This window comes from Rhyacophila brunnea, unplaced genomic scaffold (assembly GCF_057557595.1).
Source record: "Rhyacophila brunnea isolate RB1 unplaced genomic scaffold, BYU_Rbru_1.0 scaffold_19, whole genome shotgun sequence".
Lineage (NCBI taxonomy): Eukaryota > Metazoa > Arthropoda > Insecta > Trichoptera > Rhyacophilidae > Rhyacophila > Rhyacophila brunnea.
The window spans coordinates 18,945,489-18,966,245 of NW_028232848.1; the positions used below are offsets into that span (position 1 = coordinate 18,945,489).

At 31.2% G+C, this 20,757-nt stretch overlaps 1 protein-coding gene across 1 annotated transcript in view; it reads right to left on the minus strand.

Moving 5' to 3' along the window:
• nAChRbeta2 (nicotinic acetylcholine receptor beta2) overlaps positions 1 to 20,757 on the minus strand; it is a 76,554-nt gene that overhangs the window by 28,196 nt on the left and 27,601 nt on the right. Inside the window, exons 8-10 of the mRNA XM_085946211.1 lie at positions 15,081 to 15,233; positions 14,102 to 14,235; positions 11,204 to 11,316 (exon numbers count right to left, since the gene is read on the minus strand). Of these exons, the coding sequence (XP_085802337.1) occupies positions 11,204 to 11,316; positions 14,102 to 14,235; positions 15,081 to 15,233 (400 nt within the window). The remainder of the gene's footprint in view (positions 1 to 11,203; positions 11,317 to 14,101; positions 14,236 to 15,080; positions 15,234 to 20,757) is intronic.

Sequence of the window (20,757 nt, forward strand, 5' to 3'; positions counted from 1 at the left end):
ATGTAAATTTGTCATTGGTGAGTGCACGTACTGCTTGAAGTCTCAAATGTCTCAAATGGAATAATAGTACATACCTAAAATGAATTATTATTTAAGTGTTTTTATTTTAATGCCGCGTAAAAAAGGTTAACCGTATCAGACTTACCTCCCCGTGTATCGCACAACCCTACTAACCAAACATATTATATTTACATGTGTAATTTTACATTTTTCCACAGAACTTCCCACGCGATTTTATTATATCTTGGCGCGTGGCGCATGACTAGCGGCAAGGTGAATTATTAAAATCTTTTAATGTGAAAAATTGGTGTTAGGGCCTTGTTTCCCTGTAACGCCCACCTATAAACCCGCACAGCCTGCAGGGTTATTTCCAATGGATAAGACAATAAAGTTAAGATCATAATATTTATTTTGTAACTGTAGAGTTTTTATATTTTACAAAAAAAAAACCAACGTTAAGCGACATGCAAATTTGAACCGTAGAGCTAACGATTACCGGTCGCGTACACTACCAATACGTCATTACCACCATCGCGCCAAATGATAATTTGACGTACATTTTACACCACAATAAAGCATTTACAGGTGGCAATATGCATTACATTTTCAGCAATCAATAATAAAATACTGAAACAAATACATTACTTAATATAATTTGTATGACCCATATTATTCTTTTCACAAGTTCTCTTTAATAATGGTTTTTACCACGTTTTTATTAGCTCGTATTCTTGTTTGTCCAGTACATTTTTTTTCTTGTTTCTCCAAGATTTGTATTGGACGATTGAAGATTTTTAACTAACTTCCCGACTAGCTAGACATTTTAAACTTTTAGAATATATCAGAACACGACAACAATGCATTCTTTTAACCCTTTACTGCATAGTGTCGCAAATTTGCGACATTTCAAACTATTTCGATATAGCCAATGCCATCTGTGTAAATTATCAAATAATATCCTTTTTCGATGCCTAGAAAACTGTTTTACCATAAACATCTTACTTTACCGATTTTGTTTGGAAATTTCAAGAAATAAAGCATTTCTGCATTATAGTCTCTGCATTTCTGCTTTGACAGTTGACGAATTCGTATGTACGCGAAAATCCGCATTTGTAAATAAATAAAAAAAAATATACAGAAGATTGAAATTGGTTGAATAAAAATATCTACACATCAAATAAGGTGTGTACATTAGTTTTTTATAATTGTTTTCATTTGGTTTTGTATACTTGTAGCCATCTTTAAGCAGAATTGAATTCGTTTTCAGTTAATTCTATTTTTTATGGAAAGTTATTTCGGAAAAATTCGGAAAAAGTAAAACACTATTATTGGTTGCTAAGGGGGTCCTAGTAACTAAATTATTAATATATACATGCGTTACTATGGAAATCAATAGACATTTCAGTATTCTATATTTTTTATTCAGTATTTCTATCAAGTACAAAAAAAGTATTTATTAATCCATAGAATTTTCAAATTTATATGATTCAACAGAAAATTTAAAAACGTGGTGTATAAAAAGTTCTTTTTATCTTGTATTTTTTCTATATAAATATGCAGATTATCGATATAACCTACTATCGTCGTAAATATGAGTTTTAATGTCACACTCATTGTAGGTATATTATAAATAAAGTTTAAGTAATTTAAAAATATTAGAATCATTTGCATTGTGATGTCATTAAATTAAATTAAAAACAAAAAACCTATTCAATGCATTGTGTTTTCATAAAAACTGTGTACTTTTCAATATGGCGTGTTTCATTCACATCAAGTACCTACCTCATAATGATTTAAGCCAATCGCTAACAACAATGTAGTTATCGTAAAAAATCTATTATTTATTTATTTGTATATATAAAATTACAAAAAATCACCTTATAAAATAACGACATTATTTTACAATAAAAATAAAATAATATGCTGTATAAACGCATATTGTTATATTGACAAAACATTAAATATTTAGGTACTTAAAAAATGCATTTAGACAACAGAAAATATTTCAAACAACAAAAATTATCACAACGCATCATTGAATATCGGTGTGTTGATGAGTCGTACAGCGTTTGCAACTGGGCGCCCTATATATAAGAAGAAATAATAGTTGTAAGTAAAAAAAATATCATAACATCGACGATGTAGAGGACGTAATAATATGATATTTTTTACAAACATAATATGCGCAATTTAAGAATGAAAATAGTAATTTACCAAAAGAGGTCATACCTATGAATTTTACAAAATATTACATTTCATGGCGATTTCAAAATGTTTTTAGTGTGGTTGAACTTTCAATTCATCCTTCCGCGTTGTGGATCTGACCAATCAGTGTGTTGTAAATTTTGTAAAAAAACTTTCACAAAATACTTTCAAACCGCCTATAAATTGTGCTAGACGAGAAACAACGGAGAGAGCGATCCGGATTCATTAGATGATAATAGTATATACTACCATTCTAGGTACCTGGGTTTCATTGATTATGAAAAGGAATTTAATTCTATCAAAAAATCTTTAAAACATACCGTATATTCCTTGTAATTTAACCGCGCTATTTCTAAAATGCGCAAAATTATTCAAGATGCTTTTATACGGCAGTTTATTCGCTAAGAGTAATGACAGTAAAACAAATAGCCGAGATAATCCTTTCGCTTCACATACGTATATATTTTATGTACGTACTTACTTACAGCTGAAATAGTTAGGGAATATTTTTCTTTCTTTAAGTTTTACGGCATACGTGCCCGGTTGCGTATGAGAAAAAAAACAAATATTGTGTAAAGACAGGGGTGACAAAAGGGGTTTCAATCACGGAATTCCAAATTCCAGAATCTCGCTCTATTTGTTGATCCTAATTTCACGGAATTAAAAATGTCAAAATCCTGCGATTCCTCAATAGTTTTTACATGATTTCTATCTAAAATAACATTGTGAGATTATATAACAAAAAATGGGTTTTTTTAAATACTGACTAAATAATATTATTACACTTACTGAAGTATAATAATATTATTTAACCCTTTATACTATCATTTCTCATTATTTAAAAAAAATACATTCACTTTCTCATAAATTATTTGTTCATTACTTTAATAAAGAAGATTTATTTGAAATATTGTATACATAGCTTAATGTTTATGTTAGGTTAGTTTATAGTAAATCTCGATACACATTGATATTTTTCGAGATAGTAGGGACATAAAAAAACAAGCATGCCAACATAAGTGACCTAGCAGACAATACTAAAAACATATAAATAAATGAAAAATAAGTTTGTGTTAATTTCACTAGCAAAACTTCATATTTATATTATACAAAACACTGAAACATAATATGTTTGAGCAAAATTTCACCAATTCTGCGACCGGGATAGAAGCAATAATCCCGGTAATTCCCGTATATAAAATTCTGTCGATAGCGGACAAATGGATCACTGTACAATGTCTATAGTTCATAGTTGTACTTTTTTCGTCATATATGTACATACTATGACACTTGATTTATTGTAATTTATGAACCATGGCTGAAAACTGAATATGATTTCAGTTCGAAGGATTGGTAATTGATAATAGGTACTTCTTATATAACAATATGCAAATGCAATAATATGCACATTTATATGATAATTATAAACGGTAATGGAATTGATTTTTAACTTGTTGGTGGGGCTCACAACTTGCTCTCTCTCTATGCCATAAAATAACAAGCCTGGAGAAGTTACATTTTGAATGGAATCAATCATTCTTCAAAATCTCAGGTACATGCGGCCTATGTTAATTGATCTCGCTGTAAGACAGTGCGTATATTAAAATGGCGCGAATTTCAAACAAAGCTCAAACCGGCTCTGTTTTGGTCAATTAATCATGACTACAATAATACATCGGTTCACATATTTTAACGATCTATTAGTATGATGATAACAGTGCATTGGTCTCCGAAAATTGCTCTTGATAAAATTATTCTTTAAAAAATCTATGTCGATTAAATCAAGAGTTAGTAAGGTTTTTTTCTATCTTTCTTTTCTGTATTTTTCCAAAAACATTTTTTCAGCAAATACCTAATTCATTATTTAAAATTTAATCGCCTATTATTCGCACAGTATTCTATGTTGTAATAACGTCGTATAATAAATGATCAACACCGCTGATAATTTAATTACAATTTTAATAATTTTCCAAAACATAGAAGGTAATCAGTGTTGGGCCCGATTCATTTTTAGGGGCCCAAAAATAAGGCCCCGCGATTTCATCTTCCTTTATTTAGATGTTTCGCAATCACCTCTGTGGACGCTGTGGTCGTTTTCCGCATATAAACAAAATACTGACAGATATCCGGATTAACTTTATATCGACTATTTGTGTTTTTGTTATTGTATTATATTTTTTTTCCGACCATTTCCGATCCTAATAGGATCATATTGGCCTCCACAGAGTAGAGGTTTGAATTGACAGATTTTGTTTTTTACGAAAAATGGATGTCAGCCACTTGCTCAACCTATTAGGTCCATACCTTGACACACACAAATTGAAAAACAATAATGTGTACTTGCCAGACCCATGATTCGAACATGGGACCCACAGCGTTATAGTTCAACGCTTAAACCGCGCGGCCACCGTGGGCGTGTATTACATTGATTAAGATTATTAATTTGTTAGGTATTCGATTTTTTATCAGTAATATTGGGTGAAGAGGGTATTTTACATTTTTTCCGGAAAAAATGTAAACTTTTAACTGCATATTTCTTTGGTTTTAGTGCATATTTTAATTATTTTAAGTGCATATGTGTAGTTTTTTTGTTGCATATAAATTTGCTCCCTAATAATCACATTGTTCTCGTCATGTAAAAATCGAAGCACCATACGTATGTATTAAGGCTTCCCAAAGCCGGCATTAAACTTGTTGACAAAAATATATTATAAGTTGTCTGGCATCTCCCTATTACAATCACACTCCCCGCCTGAAATAAATCTCTGGCGGAGGCTTAGTCGCAAATTTGGCAACCCTGAATAGTTACAGGTCAGTTGGAAAAACGAAAAAATGGCCGTTTATTTGTTGTAGCACAAGAGATTCGATGATTTATGTTCGCTATCATCGCCGCAATGACTTCTTAATCTATCTTTGTGACTCGCAATAATGCGATATTTATTCAGCGTATAGGCCATAAAAAAAACATACTTGTTTATTCCAGAAGTAGGCATATAATAGTACATTGTAATACACAGGTATATATAATAATACATCATTGTATATTTCAACCCGTTGGTGGAATAGTGATAGAACGTTTATCTCTCGATTCATGGGTGACTAGTTTGAAATTGTTCTTTTTAATACATACCCATTGCACAAACTCAATAGGTTGCAATAACGTACAACTTCACTATAATAAAAAAAATCGTCGCGATCAACATTGTAAAAAGTGTTTATTGCCAGATCTAGAATTATTGAATAAACATCTAGCTTTGTAAAATACGCATCTAGTGTATGGTGAAAAATCTAACGTTTTATGACAACGTAAACCACTTAAAATTTCTTATAAAAAAGCTAGAATATTACACTAATTTCCTTGAAAATCATCATGCTGGCCGCTTGTACATTTTACTAATAAATTAAATGGACGATACACCATATGCGTATTTTGCAACCTAGATGTCTAGTAACATATGCTAGATCTGGCAACAAAACACTACGTTTTCATGCGGAGTATCTGAAACTCAAGATTGTAATCGGTTAAAACTAAATGCCACCCATTTGATGTTTGCATGCTGACCATGGCACCTTACGATACCTCAAAGCAATCATATATTAAGCTTCGAGACTAGATATTTGCGATGGATACTGGGTATGCGGTGGATGGTATTACGTTAGGGGTAACGAGGAGATACTGAGAGTGAAGAAGCGACGTTAGTCTTAGCTCGAGACGAGACAGACGAGAACCTCAACTTTACTTAACTGTTTTTCAAGCCAACTGGATTCCTGTGTCCTACAAGGTCGCTAAATATTATCTATAGAGCATATACTATGGAGCCATGCGTTGCTGGTATGAACTAGAATGACGCAAGAAGACTGTAGAGCGACAGGGACGTGTGGCATCCATATGCTCCAGCTAAGGGGCGGACATGGCCGTAAGAATAAAAAAGAAATAATATATTTAACATTTTTTACATTTAGGGGAACACAAAACAATGATGTTTACCTACAATAGTAAGACGGTCACAATAGCCCTTTCGATAGAAATTTCGTGGGCCCCAGGCTCGTATCCCGGATCTGGAAAATTCATATGCTGTTTTTTCAATATGTTTTTGGACTATTGTTTTATTTAATAAAACGCATGTTCATTCACTGGGGGGACTACCCCAGTTGTCTTAAAAATGCTGTCATTTCTTATTTATACAGCTATATGCAGTAAAAAAACTCTGTAAAAGAACATACATATGTATTTTTGCGTGTTAAACTGTTTTAATTTTTTTTGAAGTACTTATTCTACTTTCAATCTTTTTAATATTTTTTCGTCCGCCTCAGAGGGACATTTTCAAATGAAAAAAAATTGCGTTTTATTAAATAAAACAATATTACAATGCAGTTCCACCATGAATTGACAGTTAACAAAATAAAATAAATGTTTTTGACCTAGAATATGGTCCTAATGGATTGAGCAAGTCGCTAATAACGATTTCTCGTAAAAACAACAATCTGTTAATTTATTCAACTTAAACTATGCGGAGGCCATGTATGTATCATAGTTAGAAACTTTAAATAGATAAGCTTGCTCTCTTATAAGATATAGATCTTGCTATCCAGAAAGACGAGCGAAACTGGTATTCAAGAACTAGAGTGGTAGATCAACCAGAATGTAGGTGTATGTCAGTCCACCCTAGGACGTAGCGCTACAACAGAACTATAGAGTATTAAATGCTACATTATGGAGAGATGATATTTACCTACATTTATCAGTTTTGTTAAATATCAATAATTCGTTATTAACCAAGATATTTTCATTTCAAAACGTTGATGCTATAAAATAATGTGGTTCTATGTCTAATAATGTATCCAGATATATCTGAAACATAGGCGATTTATTTCCGAGATAAATCCAAAAGCAAAGTGACGTCACCCTCTTAGTGTTATTTATATTTCCAGTTAACCCCATGGCAATACATATATATTGAAAAAAAAATAGCTAAATGAGGCCATTCCGGCAGAGGTCGCGAAGGAAAACAACACCATTTGTATGATAATTCGATGGCAGTTTCATATCACAAAGTCGCGTGACGGGGTCCATAATAAATTGCCGAGTAAAAGATAATCTTCGGCAAATGGACAAAAATATTTTTTATTTATTTATTTATTGTGCTGGTAACATTTTCTTTTTCTTTTGGGCAGGCGATAGAAATAGAACATTTTAGAGTTTATTTGCCGTATATTTTCTGATTTCAAAACGTTATACTTACTTAAAAATAATTACAAGATAAAAAGAACTTTTTATATACAACGTTTTTAAATTTTCTGTTGAATCATATAAACTTGACTTGACTAGCTTAAACGATCAAAAAAATTCTACTTAGTAGAAATACTGAATAATGGAATGTCATTCCATATTGATTTCTATAGTAATGCACGTATATTTTATTAATAATTTAGTTGCTAGGACCCCCTACTAGCAAACAATAATGGTATCGAAATAACTTTTCATACAAAACAGAATGAACTAAAAATAAATTCAATTCTACTTAAAGATGGCTAAGTATTTAAAAAATGCATTGGCATCGTGTTCTGATGTTTTCTAAAAGTTTCAAATATCTAGCTATTCGGGAAGTTAGTTAAAAATCGATTGCAAGATTTGTACCGGACAAACAACCACCGGACAAATAAGAATATGACCTAAGAAAAACGTTGTAATATAACGCAGTATAAAACACATTTTAATCAGTTTCCAATGAATCATTTGTTACGCAAACAACATATTATTATTATTGATAAAATTAAGTACACAAATTTAAAAACAAACTTTTTTTAATTTTTATAGGGACTCGATTTATAATCTTAGAAAAATAGTTATCGCCATAATTTGTGGTTGATATTTTTGCGTCGATAACCAGTGTCGACTGATAATATAATAAGTATCCATAAAATATTTAACAGAGCTTCAATATTGTGACTATACCGAAATTAGATTAGATATAAATAAAAACGATTTCAAGTCATGCAAAAATAAATACAAAAAAACACTAAAACTGCGAATTAGTCTAAAATCTTATTAATATATTACAGACAACTTATGAAATTAATTTTTAATGATCATTAAATAATGTGTAATAATAAACACACATAATTAGAAAACATCTCAGATAGTATAATATGATACTTACTTAACTACTAGAAAAATCTTTTTAAAAAAATACGACGCCCGACGGGACAATCCCGTCGTACTATGTTGTTTCACAGATTTTTTCTAGTAGGTTGTTTTCAAATTATATATGTTCAATATACAGAATGATACGTTCTCAAATCTTGTGAATTATTCGTTGAATAAAAAGAATAGTTTATGTAATATTAAGATGAGGATTAAACGAATTCACATTTTATAACTTTTTTTTATTGTAAGCTCATCTTTCTCTTTCACCAGTGAAGAAATAGTAATAGTAGTAAATAGTAATAATAATAACAGTAAATAGTAGTAGTAAATATCTAGGACTTCGAACCGGAAATGAACCGAAAACCATAAAAACTGCTATTTTTGTCTGAACGAACACCGGAACCGAACCGAAAAAAATATCTGTTTTTTTCGGCTTGGTACATGTTAAAACATGCGCGTTTACAATAAATGATCTTAATCCCCACTTCAGTTGTCGTAGGCGCAACACGTCTTACGTCTTGGACTCTTAGACTCTGTAGTCACTGAAATATGGTCACTCTAAATTATGGTAGAAAATATTTTTTAATACAAATAAAAACAATAATTTAAAAAATAATGTTATAAGTACCTATTCTCAAATCTTGCGAAATATTTATTGAATAAAAGGAATAGTTTATGTAATATTAATATGGGATCCTTTAACGAATACACAATATTTATAACGTTTGTTTTTATTGTAAGCTTATCTTTGTCTTTCACCAGTCAAGAAATAGTGTTCTATCGAGGGTTTCGAACCGTAAGTGAACTGAAAACCGAAAACCGGAAAACCGTTAACCGAAACGAAAAAAATAACGGTTCGAAGCCCTGATTCTATCCTTAATGAGAAATAACATCCCTATAACATCTTGACAAGTATAAAATACAATTTGATCTGTGTATTTTTCACTCCCATAAACGCCTCTGTTATTGTGACAAGAAAAATTTTATATCTCATATTCAATTACCCCGAATTCGTGGTTTTTTTAATTACAATCAAAACAAGCCACTTGACATGCACCCTTAATATGTAGTATAATACTACTAAGTGGCTGCAATTTTTCTAACCTAGGAATTCATCTGTTATGATAAATATATTATTTGAAAGGTGACTGTGATAAGCTTTAATTCCGGCATAAATTCACGTCACTGAAAAACGTATACAGAGTATAAGGAACATGGTGATGGTTTATTTTGTATTCATTAAAAATATATATTAAGTAGGTGTGTTTTTATAAAATTTACTATGGTTATCTTTATGACCGCCCAGTTTTTAATGTTCCCCATAGCTATTTTGAATTCAGCACCGTGACAAGACAGACAGAAAGAAACCGCATACCGCATCTTGCAGGATAACTACGTGATCCGATTCTGATATCGGGGATTCCCTGGGTACTAAAATGTGCATCGTCTCGTCTCGCATAATATGATTGCAAGTGGGCGCGCTGCAAGCCGTAAATTATGCGTTTCTCTTTCTGCACTACAAATTCTTATTTATGCATTGAATACTACGTTATTAATTTTATACCAGGAGAGTCAAGCACTTACACGATCGTCTTAATATTATTTATATATGCTGTTCTCTATGTGTGAAAACTAAATTTTGTTTCTTATTACTTGAGAGTTTCATGCGTTGTTGGTTGGTATTTAGGCTGTTACTGTGTATTCTTCCTCCTCCGTTTTAAAGACCATTATCAAAAAAAAATGTAGTAAAGATATTGGGCACAAAATTTTATTTTGATACCCAAGATACTACAAGACACTTTGATGTTAGTTGCAGGGATTTTGTTTTGTCTTAAGTAATATTTTATACTCAATTTTAGTATTGTGGTATAATTTAATAATTGACAATTTTTATCTATTTTGAGGCCCCTTTTACATCTCTCAATAAATTTATCGCGTCATCTGCATGAAAGATAGTCCTATTATAAATACATTTACATGAATATTGATAAATTGAATTTTCTCTTTTTACTTAAAATTCATATTATACGAGTACCTATATAAGATAACCATTATAAATTTGGTTGTCAGGTACAGAAATATTATAATAAAAATATTGTTTTCAAAGTTTTTGATAACTAATGAGATAAAAATATGTATTCTATACAAGGCCTGAACAAAAACGATGCATAAGTGCGATTGAGAAAGTATTCGGCACCCTGCGCTAGAGTAAGATAAAAGGCTTACAGATGTATGAGATAGTTTGCTATGGTGTCGCCGCCAAATCTTAGTTTGTTGCATAGCTAAGTGTCGATAACCTGCGAGCGCGTCTTGCTAACAATGATGATTTTTGTGTTAAACATAAAGTCGGTGGTAAATATTTTAGTTAATTAAGTAGAAAAGATGGTTGTGTGTGTTGTATTAAAATGTGGTAGCAGTACTGATAAGCAAGAAGATGGTATTACGTTTCATAGGTAAGTTGATACATGTTCGTGATAATTAATTTGTATATTATTATATATTTTAATATAAAGTGACCTAGTGTCTCTTTAAAATAACTTAAATTATGGATATCTTTACCTAATGGTTGCATTTTGACCACCTAAAAATACTTTATAACGTAAAAAATTAGAAAATTATATTTTAATTCTGAGTGTCTAGTGCGAGCACTTCGAGCGAGCACTAGCGAAATGGTCTATGGTCTCAAGCATTTGTATACGAATGCGTTCGCTCGTCCACAAACCAAACGCTCGGCACGCAACTTCATTTAGCAATGCAATGGGTGGCGTCTAGCTGTATCTATAGTCTATTCCCTTTGAATAGGGTGTAAAATATATTTTAAAGTATTTTAAATATATGATAAGTACAAACCTCGTTATCTTTGTCAGCATCTTTGATGTGCTGGGCGATGAATCGAACACCTCGTAAGGCTGCCTGGACCTCTGGAGACATGGTACGCGGGAGCATGTTTTCTGAATCTGCTACTATATCGAAAAAAATAAAATAAAACATTTTTCATTAGAATATATTATTACGTAATACGTAAGTTTACATCTGACATCATCTTAATCTGCTCCGAAAGTAAACATTAATTAATTATTATCTATATCACTGTTAGGAACATGATAAAAAGACTTTTTAAGAATAAGATAGTGTTTTTTTGAAATACGCCATTTCTATTGGCATTTCATTCCATCAAAAGAAATGGCGTATTTCAAAAAAAAATTCTACCTTAATGTTAGGTCAATAATTATTATAAAACAATCATTATTCGTAGGATGTTTTTTCACATTTGAATGGTCAAAGACATAGCTTATAATCAGTATCTTTAGAATTATCTTCAAATGTATTAATTTGTTAATCATGCCCATTTTTTGAATAATAAAATGCATAATTCTTGTCAAATTTGGGATCACAGAGACTATAAAATATATTTTGAAGTTATACTTCTTTAGGCGCGTTTGGTAAAACAGATCAGAGTGTATTTTTGGCGTGTGACAAAGTTACGCGCGCAAATGTAACGCATGTTTACGCAACAATAATTTCGCATGGAACGGAAGTTTTACCCGCCGATGCGACATATTTTATCGTACATATTTCACTATATAATGTTAACAATAATTTTATAAATGCGTTTGAAAATTAATAAATCTAAAAAATCTTAACACCACTACACATGGATAAACTAAAATATGACTATATTCTAAAACATTAGATCGAGAGGTTTAAAAGAATACCATTTTATTTTATGTAATAAAAATATTTTATGCAGTCATCAAATGTTTAAAATAAATATAAAGGATAGTAAGGCTTCAAAATTATATAAATAGATTATCTACAGCGTTTAAGGAATGTCTAGGCATATGCTCTGAAAATACCATAAAATCTCTATTTTGACATACGTGGCGCATGTGGGCCGTTGTAAAAATAACTACCTATAGATAAATCGAAACTATTCAGCAAACGCTCATTTAATAAGATTTATATCTTTGAATATTATTAAAAAAATATTTTTTCTTATTGTCTCATTAAGACACATATATGTATACACATATATATATATACGTATTGGTTTTATATAGCACTAAATGTAAAAGTTAATTGTCAGTAAATTGTATGTATATAGTGTATTTATTTGAAAAGCCCAACTGTGTGTGCGAATACATTTTCTAGTTATAATACGAGTAATTCGTGAGCGCCTAGCCGGTAAAGTGGTTGTATGGCACTTTCGATTATTATTTGAGCAGTAGTACACGTAAAAGCGATAAATCTCAATAGTGTAAACATTATTAAGGTGAAGTCTTTACTGAGCCTTTTTTAAAGAGGCACCTAGCGGGAAAATACGAAGCTTGCAATTTGAGATTTTTTTGATAATTTTTATTTATATCAAATTTTATTTATGTATGGTCTCAATATTGAAGCTTGATTTGATATAAATAAAAAGGATTTCAAGTTATACACATTTATATTTTTTATGAAAATCGATATTTTTTCAAATACATATAAAAAATATTAAAACTATGAATTAGTCAAAAATCTCTTAGGTTATGCTTAGAAAACTTAATAAACTAAATTATAATTATAAATATGACCATAAAATATATGTAATAATAAGGTGCGGTCCGATTCAACAAATTCACATTTTATTACATTTTATAGAATTGTAAGTTTATTTTTGATTTAAAATAAAAATTATTTTTTTTAATGTTTTCAGATACATATTTATTAATTAATATAGTTGAAATTGTAAATTATCAAAAAAAATCTCAAATTGCAAGCTTCGTATGTTTCCGCTAGGTGCCTCTTTAAAAACGGCTCAGTAAAGGCTTCACCTTAAGGATAAAATGATGTTATTTAATACCTATCTATAATTTAAACAGACAGATAAGTAATTGTAATATTTTTTTTGACACTATAATTGAAGTGAAAAATATCACAGTAACACCCAGACTTGAAAAATTGAATATATACATATTATTGTGACCTAACCGATAATTTAACGTGGAACCTTCAATGTGAATTCAATACCTAACGCATTGGCATACGAGAGCCAACTTTGACTATTATAGTTGGTAATCAACAAAATACATTTTTTTCTAAATAACATTTTTTTATGTAGAAAATATCAAATTATCATCTGAAAGTTTTTCTTCTGAAAATGATCAAAGTTAAACATGTAATTCGAAGAATTCAAATTAAATATTTATTTCAAATTAAATTTGTAGCAAACAAAATATATGTCCAACGTCAAAATATAAGAAAGAGATGAAAAATATTTTTAAAAAATCATAATTTGTCTATAAAATGAAAATTTTAGGAAGTTAAAGATCGTTATACTTTAATATTGGCAATAGTATTGATCTATCATGTGGCCACTTTAGCTTGCCGACTTTAGGAGTTACCCAAAACTTGTTTCTATCGGTAACAACAATAAACTCTTGAAAGCATCCATTGTACGAAGTTAGAAAATCAATAGTACAAGTGTCAATTCCATCAATTAATATTATTTCCCGAATTCGTATTGTGGGACAAAGTGACGTAGATTTATAATAGGGTAAACTTTCAATGTTCACAGACAAACACTTCAAACGGCATAACTTTTGCTGTGACATCACAAAAACATCTTACATATTTATTATTATTATCTTTGAAGTTTGATTGTGTTTTGTTTATAAAAAAAATTATGATCATTCTTTTGAACATACCAAAAATTATTATTTTAAAATGATATTATTAAAAAAACAAGGGGACAATTTTTGTTTCTCGTACCTGATGTATGAGGCATGTGTGAAGCAGGTCTGGAGTCATCATCAGCACCTCTTCCGAAGGCTTGGCCGACGGAATCAAAAGCTTCTTGTCCACTCTTGTAATCAGGCGTGAATGGATCGCTCAAGCTTTCCCGACTAAAATACACAAATAACAATAATATATTATGTATCTATTACTTATTCGTTCCATTTCTCATATAAATTATCTTGAAAGTTGCGTGTTCAGATCACGTCGGGGTTACCATTGTTGAATCCGTATGTTTGGTTTACTAGTGAAACACGTGTAGTTGCTTGATATATTTTTTATTCCGGTTGATTATATAAGATGTTAATATATTTATCAATGCATGAGTTATAACGTAGGACATATTGACTTGTGCGTATTGCCTGTACCGAGACCCGCCACGGACTCCTGATTATGTGACGCCATACATCAAAAATGTTGTTATTGACTTTTGGTAAAAAGTAAAATGCAGTAAAATAAAGCAAAAACATAATTCATAGTTTTTTAAATGACAAGTTTCTCCCGCTTGCAATGATATTTACATTATTGACTGGGCATTATCAATTCTTAGTGAATTTTTAATTAAATTGGCATTTATATCTTGTGACGTAATATGTAATTAATTACAGCATTAATTAATTATCGGTGACGGTGTATTTCTAGTTTTTGTTAACAATATCACATCACATCACATCATATCATATCATATCATATCATATCATATCATATCATATCATATCATATCATATCATATCATATCATATCATATCATATCATATCATATCATATCATATCATATCATATCATATCATATCATATCATATCATATCATATCATATCATATCATATCATATCATATCATATCATATCATATCATATCATATCATATCATATCATATCATATCATATCATATCATATCATATTAACCTACATAATAAACAATATACCTACATAATAAATAAATAGATTTCTTACCTCAAATCAATCTCATTTGTATATCCATTAGACATAAAGGTATCATCATAGTCTGGCAGAGCATATTTGGTCCTCCGCATCATCAGTATCTTCGGCATGAAGTGGAGGAACAGCTTCTTGGCCCAGTTTGGCATATTGTGGGTTGATGGTGACCTACGTATTACCATATAACCATTAGTATACAAAATACGCACTAAAATATAACTTATGACTTATTCCGAATATTGGGTACATTCTTTGTTAAACGTTAAGCACCGGACACACTTCACAATATGATTGAATTATGTGTTATGATTGATTCAAAAAATTGTATAGTATTTCCTTCCTATATGTATCCTAATATGATCTACCATTATACCCTATGCGTCAACTTTTCATATACTGTACAGACTTACAAAATGTATGTGATATATTAAACCATCAACGCAAGAAACATCATAGAATTAGAAGCGCAACATGACATGAGGACTTACACGTTGGGTTTAATATGTTAGAAACATAAAATGAGCAAATAGTTTATAAAATATACGGGGAACTCGATACGAAAAGTGTCCCCAAATTGCTGAATTGTAATGAATTTGACATATCACTCGGGTACTATTCAAACGTAGGACCAACTATTTAATCATACAATGGTATGAAATTTTCATGAAACGTCTTTTTAAAATCACGAAAAATTCAGCCTTCGATGAGTAAAAGAATAATCTACCTTATTAATGTATAATGAACATAAATAATTTGAAAATACTTCTGAGAAAATATTTATAACCAATAAAAAAATCTTTTTTGAAAAAACCAAGCAGGAATCGAACCTGCGTCTCTCGGGATTCGTGCCCACGCACATTGACCACAATCCTATAGACATATTATCTAATTGCGCAAATTTGTAACTAATGGCTCTGAAAGCAAAGCAGATGAAGTCAATCGGTCCATTCAAAATGTAGTGTGGCATACTTGGATAGAGCACATAGCGAATCAGTCATTGAAGTTAATGGCCTCACCAAACCACACTGGTCCCGTACCAGACCTGGCCTTAATCGGGCGAAACACGGGACCCTACGTTTAGTTGTGAAAATTATTTTCTTAATGACTGGGAATGTCTCAGGAGTAGTTACTCAATGCTTAGGTAGCCATGTACTCAAATGTACTTTGACTGAATTTACATGACTTTAAGTTAATAGTTTCCAAGGGAGATAGGAGAACGTATTATTATAAGTATAATGATTAAAATATGACGCCGGTTTTGGGTAGTCTCCATAAAAAGCGAGCAAGAGAGAGCGTCAACAAGCTGAAGCGACCACGTGAAGTAGCTGACTCCGGACAGCTGGCACTATGTCCTGAGAGAAACAGAGTTCCGTGAGATGTGGAAAGTCGTGATCGCTCAAAATGTGACTGCATTTCAATCCGTTAATTGTCACGATCCTTAGCCATGAAGTAGTAATGACCAAGAATAAAGTAGCTTACATTGTTCAATAACTATTTTGTATTCTAAGTTAGCCCCCGAGAAATACTGCATTTACATTAATGTGTATTCAATCTTTCTATTTATGTATCTATGGCATATTGTACACTATCCATATAGCTATTATAATTACGCCTCCCTGGCCTTTACTTCGGAATATCCAAGCATGCAGAAGATAGCTGCCTGGTTCTACCGCAAGATGGCTAAATGTTTGATTAGCAATTAACCGCATTAGATGTCACGTCCACTGGGACAATGCTAACGACATCTGTCGGGTCATACATTGCATTGTGTAACAAAATGTCAACTCAATGTCATGAAAATCTAAACAGTTAAACATAAATTTATGATTACTCCGTTATTATGTTTGCACATTGCTTTGTGGTTATTCTATGTCATAATTCCCGAAACAATATTTAACATAGTACGTCTATGATTATGATATTATACAATTTATGAATAGGTACAGTTCTTAACTTGTTTTTTGATAATGGTATGCATATTAAAATATAAATTTAATAGTAGGTATAGTTTAATTTTGAAAATCTATTAATAGAAATGCCGCAGAAAAGTGCCGTTTTTTTTAAATCAAACAAAAGAATCTGAAATCTACTTTGGTATCGAATGATAAAACTTATATAAAATTTGGGATAAAACAGCCTTAGAGGTAATCCAAGTAAACCAAAGACAAACTTCAACGATGGCCAACTTCACGAAGAATCTTTATGGCGAAAAAACTTCCACTTTCAAAAATCGAAGACGATTATGTGATCTATGAATTCCCGCGTATTTTCCTCTTCCAAATATATAACGCGTCCCTCTCTCCCCTACACACAATCCTTTGCAGCAGGGTTAACCATTTAGTGACCAACGCGTTAGGCTGGGCCGTAGGAATAATCAAATTGAAATCATAAAATATCTACTTCTTCCGGATTAATATCTTTACTGTCAAAAAAAACAATGCAATATTTATAAAATATTAAATATTAAATGATCTTTAAATCTAATTTACACTCCAATTCTGGGACAAAAAATACCTATGACCTATAAGTATACTATTTATAAATAACACAGAATAATAAAATCTTTTTTTGTCTATTAATGTGTTAACAATTGAAGGCGTCCCCTGAAAAGGGGTCTATATGCAAAAACAAAATTGTTCAGGAGAGGAAAAAAACGTTTTAATCGATCATGCGGACTTTTGGAGTATATCTGTGATAATAATTATGTTCATGAAAACACTCTTTATCATTGACATTTTTTTATTTTATTTTGGATAATAAAAATAATCATATAGACCCCTCTTCTACGGTAAGCATTTTAGTGTTGCTAATATCTCAAAAAGTGTGGCAGTTAAAATAATAAAACTTTCCAATATCGTGAGCAATAGTATTTTTACAATATCAATATAGAACCGTTTTAGTCAATAAAATCACTTTTGACATGATGTTATTATATAAACCCCTTTTCGGGGGACACCTTCAATTAGTAAAATGGATGATATTTTTTTCATCGTCATATATGTGGGGTGTTTTATTGCTTATCATATCGATGTTGGCATATTATAATATCCGGTGACCCTCTTTGTTCAATGCTTAAAGTAGGTACCGGCTTCTGATACAGTGAGGCTCACAACCACATTACATTATGTGATGTTTTCAAAACCTGGGTGTTTTTTGATCGTTTCACTACAACACTACTACTATAACTACTATAAAACTTAGTAAAAAAAAAAGAAGAAGAAAAAGTTGAACTATGTTTCATTAAATTTTAATTCAACAAAATACGTTATTTTATTGAATGTAACTTACCACACTTTTGGAACATCGTATTACATAATACAATGAGTTGTTATAGCATTACTACTCGTGTACCAAATTTCAACTCAACGAAGTCTTTTAGTACGAACGAAGTATTGTGTGAAACCGTCTTGAAAAACAGGTTTAAAGAAAGATACATATAAATACCAAGTAATGAATTTAATACACATAATGTTTAAATGATATTTACGCGAACTCTATCTCAATCCCACAATAGATACGAATCAAAATCTTTAAGTGGTACACGTACGTTGTACTGTGTCGACTAAATATGGTAGTATTTATAATTATTTTAATTTTTTTAATGAATAATGAATAATTGATAATCGAATGTTAAATTACAATTATCTCTGAAAGTAAATCGACAACACCCACGTGTGTTTACATATCTAAAAATCGACTATGACGAATATATGAGTGAATGTTAGTTTTTCATAGAAGGTTTCTCTGTTCAACGTGTTTGGAGCATCTACGAGTATAGTTCCCCACATTATTAAATAATATTTTATCACTACATTAGCACAATTATATCGAATTTCAAGTCTCTGTCTAAGGGGATTACGCGGAAACCTCGTTGACAATTTAAATTACTGAACGTCATATACGCGTAGAAGATGTGTGAAGTTAATAGTTTTTGTAATAATATGTAAAAAGGCATTTTGACATGCTCAACCGACTATTTAATTTGTAACATTAGGTGTTATCTAAATATATCTCTATACGGAAAGTCTACCGCGGCAGAATTTTCAAGAGTAATAAAAATAATAATATGGTATTAATAAATGTTGGGGCCGCGGGCACATAGAGTTTGGTGAACGCTGCTTTACATCGGAAAGCGAACGTGACTAGAGATGGCTTTATCACCGCCTGGGGGAAAGGCGGGCATCAGGAACGTAGTTAACTTGAATAATTTTGCAATTTGGATAAATGCGGCTATGCTATATAAGGCTCTCCATATATTTTGATGAGCCAGTGGAATCTCTCGATCCATGTTTATCTCGCGCCGAAGGGCATTTTTATGTTTTATTTAATTGTTCGATTTTCAAACGAGATAGAGAATTTTACGTGTCTGTATCAAAAAGCTTTCATGCACACTTTTCTCTATGGTCGCAGCATTTTACCCTTTCACAGTTACGAATAAAAGTATATTTTTACTATAGGTAGGTAAACAATTTAATAAAATAAACATAAAATGAAATTTTTATTATTTTAGGTTAGTAAATGGAATTGACATCAAATAAAAGTACATTGCTCTTTTTGCATTATTATATTTTTTTTCATAATGTCAATCATCATCGATCTTACGAGTACTTTAGATATTATCAACATGGTGTTCAATATACTAAGAAACAGACTTCATCGCTTCGTGATGCCATATTTTTCTAATTTGGATTTAATCTAAATTAATATCAGGACATCATAATTTCAGAATATACATTTTATGAACGAGTAAAGTTTTAGCATTGCATTTTAAAACGTATTACTGTAATTTAAAACATGTTGCTATCACTTGGTATTCACTACATATACATATTATTTAATATAATGTCATATTTTTCGCTCACATAGTAAGATGAAGTTATGTATGTGAGTAGTATAAATGTTATAAATATTCTCCAGGCTTTAGTTAATAACGTACATAAACTTGCAACTAGTTTAATAAACTATTTTTTAATCAAATAATAATTCACAAGATTTGATAATGGAACATTCTTATATTGAACATACATATTTTGAAATTCCTCTGATATATTACGTACAATAAATATGATCGTTCTTTATTACTATTTTTTATCTCGTTTTTGTTCTCCCCTTTCCCATGGGCACTTTTAACATCAAAACATCTAAATTCATTCACACCACACTTGACTGCGTGGCAGTCTAAGGCTTGAATAACTGCTCCTGAGACATTCCCAGTCATAAAAAATACTGATGCTTCACACTGAGCGAAGGATCTCATGATATGCCTGATTAAGGCCAGGTGTGATGCTAGGCGGTTGTGGTTTGGTTAGCCATTAACTTCAATAGTCAGGTCTCAATATAATTGACAACACCTAATCACCAAAGAGTCTTCTCTAAACAGACCACACAAAAAGGAGGTTTGGAAGACCTAGACTGCGGTAGAAAGAGATACAGCATCTCTGATTTTATAGGAGTGGCGGAGCATATTGGGAGATATGGGAAAACGTAGACGTTTCAGAGGTGACAAAGAACCACATTGAATTGTATACGCCCACGATGCCGGAGCGGCTCACACGTCGGCTTATAATGTCGTGGGTCCTAGGTTAGAATCCTGGGTCTCGCAAATACACATATTGATTTTCAATTTGTGTTTGGAGTCTAACCTAATAGGTTGAGCAAGTAGCTAACATACATTTCTCGCAAAAACAAAAAA